This window comes from Phoenix dactylifera, chromosome 11, assembly GCF_009389715.1.
Source record: "Phoenix dactylifera cultivar Barhee BC4 chromosome 11, palm_55x_up_171113_PBpolish2nd_filt_p, whole genome shotgun sequence".
Lineage (NCBI taxonomy): Eukaryota > Viridiplantae > Streptophyta > Magnoliopsida > Arecales > Arecaceae > Phoenix > Phoenix dactylifera.
Window position 1 is genome coordinate 11,017,447 of NC_052402.1, and position 9,996 is coordinate 11,027,442.

The 9,996-nt window shown below is 39.0% G+C and overlaps 1 protein-coding gene across 1 annotated transcript; it reads left to right on the forward strand.

Annotated features, from left to right (window-relative positions):
• The first annotated feature begins 261 nt into the window (after positions 1–261).
• On the forward strand, positions 262–9,690 carry LOC103713239 (mitogen-activated protein kinase 10). Its single transcript, XM_008800101.4, has 10 exons — positions 262–870; positions 2,376–2,784; positions 4,684–4,811; positions 4,964–5,023; positions 6,473–6,622; positions 6,736–6,891; positions 7,057–7,268; positions 7,388–7,489; positions 8,457–8,623; positions 8,716–9,690. The coding sequence occupies exons 1-10, from the start codon at positions 847–849 to the stop codon at positions 9,165–9,167; spliced, it is 1,860 nt and encodes a 619-aa protein (XP_008798323.2). The 5' UTR covers positions 262–846; the 3' UTR covers positions 9,168–9,690.
• The last annotated feature ends 306 nt before the right edge of the window (positions 9,691–9,996 follow it).

Consider the following 9,996-nt stretch of genomic DNA (forward strand, 5'->3'; position numbering starts at 1 on the left):
CCCCCATTAAACTCCATCAATTCAAGCGGAGGGAAGATTCCACGGCTCCGACCTCCGCCTGCCAGCGCCGAGTCCGGCAGCACGCACGCAAACGCAACCCGCCAAATCGGACCGGATCCGCTGGCCGCGCGTTCAAAAACGCCCCCCAACCCACCTTATTTACCCCATACTGCCACTTCCGTATATACGACCCCGCTTGCCGGTGAGGGGTATTCTCGTCCCCCGAAAATATATAAACGCCCCAGATTCATGACCACAAGAACAAGAACCCCACTCCCTCCTCTCCCCCATTCTCTTCTTCTTCTTTCTGAAAATCGAAGCATAACCCGCCCAGGATTAGGGATTGGATCCCCTCCCCCCCCCCCCCCCCTCCCATTTATCTCTTTCGCTTTAGATATCTATTTCGATCTCGGCCTTGGTCGATTGGTGGAGTGGTTCTTGAGCGGCGGACGTACCGGAATTGTGTGGCACTGGGCGCGGCGGCAGCGGTGGCGGAGATGAAACAAGCGGGGAGGAGGAGGGGCTTCTTCTCCACTCTATGATTGGAGCGGCCGGCGGCCTCGTCGCCCGCGTTGTCGTCTCGAGGGTGGTGGAGTGCATGAGAGATCGGCTTGATCGGCTTCGGTGTTTATATTATCCGGAGGATTGGCGGTGGTCGGGGCGGGACTTCGGGCTGGTGATCCGGGGCACGGGTAGCTGGGACAAATGTGGCTGATTTCCCGTAGATCTTTCGGTTTCGAGAGAGATTTGAGGAGAGACATCAAGAACAAGGGAAAGAGTGGAACGTGAGGCAAGAAGAGGGAAAGGCGAGATCTTGAATCTTGGGGTTTGGAGATCTGTGAAGAAATGCAGCAAGATCATCGAAGGAAGGTCAGATTTTTTCTCGACCTGTTCTTAGGCTGTTGGTTTTGCTTCTCTGTTCGATTTGGGTATGAGACTGGTTTCTCAGGGGAAGTCTTTTCGTAGACGAACTGGATTGGCGATGTGCTAGTAAATACGTTTTTTTTGCATCGTCCGGAATCGTTCGAATGCTGGTTGTTTACTGTTCAACTTTTTTGCTCGTTTTCTTCTTCCATAATTCTCCTTTCTCGATTCCCTTTTTCTTCTTGCAATCCTCTTCTTCTTTTGTTTCTTATCGTCCATGACAAGACTGTTTCTAAGAACCAGGTTCCACGCTCACTTCCCGCATTTTTTTATGATAAGTTCTTCCTCGCTTTTCCTTTTTCTTGGAATGCAAATATTTTTAGTATAAAAGGTAGGTTTCCTTTTGAGTTGTTTTCTCGCATCTCATGACCTCAATCAACCGCCTAGTTTTGCCTGTTTTTCTTTTTCATAGTGGCGTACCTTCTACAGAAGTTATTGTTTTGTTGGACTGCCTGTTCTGTGTGGTTGGTGCGATGGGGGCAGGTCGTGTTCTGAGCGTAAGCAAGGAGTTTAGGGAATTCTCTTTGTTATTGTTGTTGTTGTTGTTTCTATTCTTGTTTCCATTTTCAGCATTGATGAGTGCGAAGTTCAGTTGAATTATCATTAGATATGGTTGAAAATTTTCTGGTATTTTGTAAAGAGAGATAAACTTTAAGATTGAGAGGCTTGACACGCCTACATCATGTATGAGATGGTTCTTGGTGTTATTCTTTGATGCTAAACTCTTAAACAATTTAGTTTTTGAAAATTCAATAAATCTCAGTCAATGCTTGTGTGACTGGCACAGGGCCATGCATGCCAACTGTCACCTGTCCTTGAGGACAAGTGGATCAGTGCATATGTGACAGCAAGAAGAACCCTGCTTTAACAATGTTTCTTTGATCAGGAAAAAATTGCTTCCTAGCTCCTTGCATTAAGTGAAATGTATAATTGTGAAATTCTCTTATACTTAATTTGAATTAAAAAGGTTTTTTCTTTAACATAAAAGCCTGCTTGGCAACTTTCGCCTTTTACTTTTTAATGTTTTTATAAAGTTCTAGGAATTTAATTTATTTACATGAAATTCCGTTGACTGTTGAACTATAGATGTAATGAAAATTGTTTATGATATAATCTCCAAGAGCTCTAGGAGAGTTGCGGGACTCTGAGAAGCCAGTAGTTCACTGTAGTTCTTTTCAGTCATTTTTAATTGATTAGCAATAATAGAATAAATATATGTTCTGTTGGTGTTATCTTATAACTTTTTCTAGGATCTATACACATTTTGAGAGAGATGGACATTACATGGCGATGGCCTTTTTAGTAAAATCTGCTGTTAAAATTTTATTTTGTTTCCATTTTCTTTTGATTCCACATAAAATCTTTTTTCCTCTGCCGTTAGCATCGATAAAAGTTACCTGCTGTATTGCCGTAAATGTCATCGGTTATTGCAATTGGATGACTTTTTGCAGAGTTCATCAGAGATGGAATTTTTCACTGAATATGGTGATGCCAATAGATACAAAATTCAGGAGGTCATTGGTAAAGGAAGCTATGGAGTTGTGTGTTCAGCAATTGATACACATACTGGTGAAAAAGTGGCAATCAAAAAGATACATGATATCTTTGAACACTTATCTGATGCTGCTCGGATCCTCCGTGAGATTAAGCTTCTCAGGCTTCTAAGACATCCTGACATTGTAGAGATCAAGCACATTATGCTGCCTCCATCAAGAAGGGATTTCAAAGATATTTATGTTGTTTTTGAGCTCATGGAGTCGGATCTTCACCAAGTCATCAAAGCTAATGACGACTTGACAAAAGAACATTATCAGTTTTTTCTTTATCAGCTTCTGCGTGCTTTGAAATATATCCATACAGGTTTGAACCTTCATATTATTACCAAACATCATTTGTGCCATCGAGTGATTTGATATAAAATTTTCTTCAAAAAAATTCTTATTGAACATTTTTACCCATTGAAGGATATAGTGCCTCTCTGCACATAACTATTGCTAGCAACTTGTACCATCTGTAGCTGGGTCTGGTGTTAAGAAGACATCTGATTTTGTTAATGAATAATTATTAAATGTTAATGAAGGCAAATCTTCTAATCTTTTTTTGCAATGTCCATTTAAGTATCATTAGATGTTGCCTTTGTTTGTTGAACTTTCAACCCAAATTTAAGTCCCTCTTCATCTTTAGACATGCTACTCTCTTGTGAACTTAATAGTCGTGCATCTGTTGGACTTTACATTCTAATTCACAGTTGTGGCATAATCTTTATCCTTAAGTTATCATTTATTTTAGAGCATCTCATGTTATTCATGCCCCCTAACTGTCTACCAGAATTTGTTCAACATAAATGACTGAAATATTCACCTTAATGTTCGCTGAAAAAAATTGCTACCTTAATCAGATTCATCTAAATATCGAACAGAATTTGGCAAGTGGCTTCAGTATAATATGCTTGCTTTGTAGTTAGATATTGTATGATCTTGCTTGAAATAGGCGATAAAGAGAGGAAATTAAAACAGGCTGTCTTGCCTTTTGTTTCTATCGGGAGGAGGCTGAGAAATGCAACTGCTGAGAATCGAAGGAGAGAGCTGAAGAGAATGGAGGAATAGGATGAAATTTAGTTGAAAGAATCATTTGTACACTCAGATTTAAGTTTGTTTTGGGTAAAGCTAGCTACACTATGACAATTTGCTCCATTTAGTTTTTGTTATCATGTTTGAACAGACGAGTTTACTGTCTCTTGCTACAACAGTCACTCTTTCTTGTGTCTTTCTTTGACATATTCTAAGAGACGGACAAGGGAGAAGAAGACGAGCCTATTAACAGTCATTTTGACGTGTCCAACCTATAATTAACCATTTCTGGCAGTGTCTTGTCTATCTCATTCCATGTAAAAATTGAAGTCATGATGTCCGATCTAAATTTTACCTGTATTACAATATGCACTATCCAAACCAGATTGGTTCAGGGAAAAGAATTGCCCCGCCCTTGATGTTCCCTGGTCACTGACATGCTGCGATTACACATTTGAACTCTTCTTAATCGACATAATTCAGTTATAACAGAAAAGTTATCATTAACCTTCCAGTTATGCTACATCATGAATCAATATAGATGAAAGCAAACATTTTGTGGATTTTCTTGGTAAGACATTATGACTGTGGCAGTAGCAATAGATCTTTTCTGTTTTTCTTTTCCTTTCTTTTTTGTTTCTGCTTCAATTGGTTCCTACTCCTAAAAAGTTTCATTCATAGTTCTTTTGTTTATATGGTGTCTTGTCGTGAAATATTGTTTATCAGTTAATTCTCTTTTTTTTTTTTGACAAAATCTTATCATTTCTATCAAAAGTATGAGGTAAGTCTATACAAGAGAGCTAAAATTTCCTTTCAGTTTAATAAATGATACCATAAAAAATCCCACAATCATCAGGCAGTGGGTTGTCATCTGAGTCTATTTATTCAGTTTTCACTGTGCATCTTGATTTAGGTGTTTTGTATGCTCCAAATTTTAGTATTTTAATGTTCCATTAATTCTATCTGAGTTATCATGTTAGTGTGCATTTGCTGCATTTATTAGAAACCCTTGTTTATGAAGCACAGGAAATGCTTATGCTTTTTGATTCATTATTTAGTGGGCGACATTTATATTTATGATGCCTTGTCAATCTTGTGCATTATTTGCTTGATGGAATATACTGTAGTTTATTATTGGTAGCGTCAAGAGTGTTTGGCATGGTTTTAATACAAACCCATTTGAGTGCAGCTAATGTTTATCATCGTGATTTAAAGCCCAAGAACATACTGGCAAATTCCAACTGCAAACTCAAAATTTGTGATTTTGGACTAGCGAGAGTTGCATTTAGCGATACCCCAACAACAATATTTTGGACGGTATGTCAAGGAGTTGAGTCTGATTTTCTTATGTCATCTTCTAATCTATTTGCTAGCATCTAGCTTATTTAGATACTCAATTGCCATTTTAGTTCATCTCGAACCAGTCTTTTACCTATTTTCACCTTCTGAAGCACCATTATTTTATGCAGGATTATGTTGCAACCAGATGGTACAGAGCTCCCGAGTTATGTGGATCATTCTTTTCTAAGGTATGCTTTGCACCGCTCCATAATTCTCATTACAGTATGATTTTGAGTTTCTATAGGCTAGTAATTTTTTTATTCTACTGTTGAGTGAAAAAAGCATCCTATATTGAATGTGCAGAACTAAAAAGACCATTTAATATTTATCTTTGTGATGCCATATCATGCATTAATCAGCATTTTGCAACATGGCTACACTTAGATTGGCCTTTTGCATAGGTTTATTATGTTTTTAGGAATCCTATCTGAGAATTTGCTGACTTTCTTATGAAATCGTGCCTGTTCCATGGTCTTGGGTGTGTTCTGTCTCTTTTCCTTTGCTTCTTTAATGTTTTTTTTTTTTTTTGAGATTGATCTTGGGCAGTAATGTGCGTAGTGTGTTTCTTCCTGATGTCTTGCTATGTTAAGCTTCTTTCCACAATGGGATGTTGTCTAGTGACTGGACTGTGGGAAAATCCATTTTCAGCATGCTGCAGGAACAAGTTTACTAGTGAAAGTATGTCTTCTAGATGGGCTTTTAGTTGCACTTGATCTGATGAGATTTTTTGTTAGTAAAATTTTCAAAAGCATCAGGAATCCCATCCAGCGTCCAAAGCAATATCTATTCTGCTATAATGATTTTCCCTCAAGCTTCTTCTCATCTTTTTATTTCAGCGATGCATAGACCTTCTTCATCTCTCATTTTCCAGACAAATATTCTGAAGATGACATTGGCCTTGTTTTATTGTCCTTCTTACAAGGAATGACTTTAAAGAAGCTCCTGTTATAAAACAATGCTTGCCAAAGACATTTTAATGCTATTTTGAAGGTATACAGATGACAGACTTACAAAACATTTATCTAATGTCGTGCTATTTTTTCTTTGCTTGCATAATGACATTGCATTTAGTTTTGATTCTATCAACCATTCTGTACTAGTGGTACAACCTCCAAGTAAAAATTTAATAGTTGGAAAGAGCACCTTTGACCTGTATGGGCAGCACTCTTGCTCCTTCCCTGGGACAGTCAGAGATTCCATATGTAGTAATGAAAATTGTAGGCCATGGGATCTACTTGGCTGAGGAGCCACTTCAAGATATATATGACCTTGTTTCTAGAGGGAAGATCATCAACTGGACATGTATCAACCATTATCCTCTTTGTTTGTCAAGTTGATTATCTGTTGTGGTCTTCATGTACTCCTGGTAGGAGTATTCTGATGCTCGAGAACCATCAAAACATCCTAAAATTTGGTGATAAGGGCCTTTATTTTAGCGGGTTTCTCTAAAAAGCTTTCGAAAATCTAAAATAATTTAATTAAAAAAATGCTTGTTCAGGCAGAATGTTAAATTTCTGAAACTGAAATATCATATCTTAGGGGCACTATGTGTTGAGGTTTGATGTTAGCTTTCTGTTCATGTCTTGGAGTGTTTTGTCTTTCTTGATGAGACTGAATGGTTATTTCGGAAATTGCAGTACACTCCTGCTATTGATATATGGAGCATAGGTTGCATTTTTGCTGAGATATTAACAGGCAAGCCTTTATTTCCTGGTAAAAATGTGGTTCATCAGTTGGACTTGATCACTGATCTTCTTGGAACACCTTCCTCGGATACAATATCTCGGGTATGGCAGTATTCATTCTATGAATGTACATTATGAAGGTGGATTTATACTCTAGGCTAGAACATGAGTGCTGAAGGTCCCCTCATGTAATGTTCATCTGTTTTTGTCGTCAGGTGCGAAATGAGAAGGCAAGAAGATACTTGAGCACTATGAGGAAAAAACAGCCTGTACAATTTGCACAGAAGTTCCCAAATGCAGATCCTCTGGCACTAAAACTTTTGGAAAGACTTTTAGCGTTTGATCCTAAGGACCGGCTAACAGCTGAACAGGTATGCATATTTAGTCAGATGCATTTCCTTCTTCACTCTATTCTCATTTTTTTGCTTGAGGTTTCTTTAATAGTTTTAATGTTACATCAGTTATTTATTATGCGGATAGCATCATAAGAACTTGTCCTCTGTACATATGATTTTCCATATTTGACATTTTATCAGGCATTGACGGATCCATACTTCAAAGGCCTGGCCAAAGTGGAGAGAGAACCATCTTGCCAACCAATCACAAAGATGGAGTTTGAGTTCGAGCGCCAGAGAGTGACTGAAGAAGACATTAGGGAACTTATCTTCCGTGAGATATTGGAATATCATCCGCAATTGCTCAAGGACTATGTTAATGGAACAGAGAGGACAACCTTCCTCTATCCTAGGTTTTGCTTTTGCCAATTCTTTCTTTTCCTCTCTCCTGTTCATTCTATATTCTGATTCACTGTAAATGTTCTTACATTTGTAACTATGGTAATATTATCTGTCTGCCTCTTTTATGCAGTGCCATTGATCAATTCAGGAAGCAATTTGCTCACCTCGAGGAAAACGGTGGCAAAAGTGGGCCAGTGCTTCCATCAGATAGAAAGCATGTTTCTCTTCCTAGGTATTATTCCCCACATTCCTACACATGTAGCATTTAGCTATCATGAAGATGATGGCATCTCATGATTTTTGTCTTGTGCTTGTGTTAAGTGGATAAGGTGTATGTAAGATATCATTTGTGTCAGGCACATAGTTGCAGTTGCATATTGCATAGGTTTTTTGATTTTGGTCTCAATGATTAGGCATCCTGAGGAATGACAGCACACCTGTGCTCAGTATATTTGTGATATCATTGCATGATTGGTAATGAAGGGTTTCTAGGAATATATAATATCAATGATTGTGCTGCATGGGAACTTGCAGATTGTGTTGAATGCTGTAACCTACACCTATGGAGAGTAATCTTGTTCTGGTGGCAAGTTATTGGTGAATTTCTATTATTACAGTGGTGGTTGATTGTGTCTTACTTTCTGAATATATGGTGTTTGGTAATTATATTCCCTTCCCTGATGATTTACATGCCTGCTGATCTGAGCCATGACAGGAGGCATAAATATGAATATGGGTTATGCATAAGAAAAAGAATAGGATATCTTGAATCAGGAACTTGGACAATATTTTTTATTCTGATACTAGGGCCTAATATATAGCTGTTTGTCCCTATCCCAAGCCATACTTGATCTAGGAGGGCGCTGATAGGAATTGTAGGAACTATATATAGGAAGTACCAAAATCGTGTGTACTTTTTGAAGTACTGTGAGTTGGAAGTCTCATAGAAAATGGTTGGTTGATATGTGATAACAAGTTATCTGAAGCATTATTTTTTTGATTGTAATATAACAGGATAGCTCAGTTGTCTTTTCTAAGGCTCTAAGGCTCTGGTTAGTTTATTTTAATGGTTTATGTTCCATTCATTCTTGTTCTGCTTAAATGTCGGCTGCTTGCATAGTTGCACACTTTCCATCATGAGGTTTCTGTTGGAATGCTTGTGGATTTGTAATTGTTAATTTTTTTCTTGTATCTTTCAGGTCTACAGTTGTCTACTCTACTCCATTTCCTCCCAAGGAACGGCCTAATATGGCTCTATACAGAGACCGGCAACCCTCAGATGAGGCACGTAAGAATTATCGAGAAACAGAAAGGTTGTCGGGAAATATGTCAAGGGCTTGGCAGGCACCTCAAAGGATTCCAGCTAGTACGTGCTTCATTACAAAATAACCATAGCAAGAAGCAGCTATCATCCTAGTGCTGCACTGATAATACCCCCTTTTTTTTCCCTCTGTTCAGCGAAGCCGGGAAAGCTTGTTGGCTCAGTAATGCCATATGAGAATGAAGGTCTCAAGGATTCCTATGATCCAAGAAGGCTGATAAGGAATCCTGCGCTTCCACCGCAGCCTGTCATTCCTCCAGTTTACTGTTTCCACAGGACCACGGGCAAGTCGGAGAGCTCTGACAGAGTCGCAGCAGAGGTGGAGAGGGAGTATGTACAGCACAGACAACCCCAGCAGTTCATACCTACCAAGATGGCCCCAGACGTAGCTCTTGATATGAGGGCTTCGCCCTTCTTTCTTTCAGGAGGGAGGAAGGCTGATCCAGCTGACAGGATCACAATGGAGTCAAACTTGCTGCAGGCAAGATCCCCCTATGGAATTTCTGCAGCAGCAGCAGCAGCAGCTGCTGCTGCTGGTGCCCACAGGAAGATCGGGGCCGTTCAATTTGGATTTTCAAGGATGTATTAGGCACTCATCTGTATGCCACAATCATTGTGCCCGCTCCGTTCCAACGGATAATGTATGTACATGCTCCAAGTGGAAAGAAGGGGAAAAAATAGCCAAGGAAAAGAAGAAGAAAAAAAATTACATGAAGTGGCGATTTGTTAGTGGAAATGGGCATGCCCTGCTGTTTCTTGGCCTTCCATGCCCTCTATAATCTTGGGACCGCTGTTTCGCCAGTCATGTGAGGGCGGTCTCAGCGAAACTATCAACTTGCGGGGAAATAACTCACAGGAGACTTGCAAAAGGAAGTGGGGTTTTCTTTAATTTTATATGTTAGGAAAGCCCCCACACTGTAAACCGGTGAATCACATCCATGGCGAGAATTTTGGTGCTCAATTTTCACTTTATTAGAACTGCCAATGCGGTACCTTTCTGGTCCATCACATATTTCCAAGTATTCCAAAATTCTAGAGCTTTACTCTGACCAAGCTTTTTGGATTTTGAATATGTTTTTAAGAGGATAATGATATTGGCTTTATTGATGATACTGAACTACTGCACATGATATGCCGACACCCATTATCAATGGTTTTCATTCGAAAATTGGGTTGGATTTGATTGCACAGGCTATATCATGATTAAGTCGCCTGAATCATTAGTTTGGTATAAGCAGTTCCTCACGGATGTCGCACTTGTTATGCCTTGTGCTGTGCGTCTGAAAAAAATAAATGAAGATGAGCTATTATTAGTATCCAGGATTATTGTTATGATATCTGTGCCATTACATAAAGGTAAGAAAATGAAATAGCTGAATCATATTAAACTATTTAACTAATTTAAAAGATTATTTTAA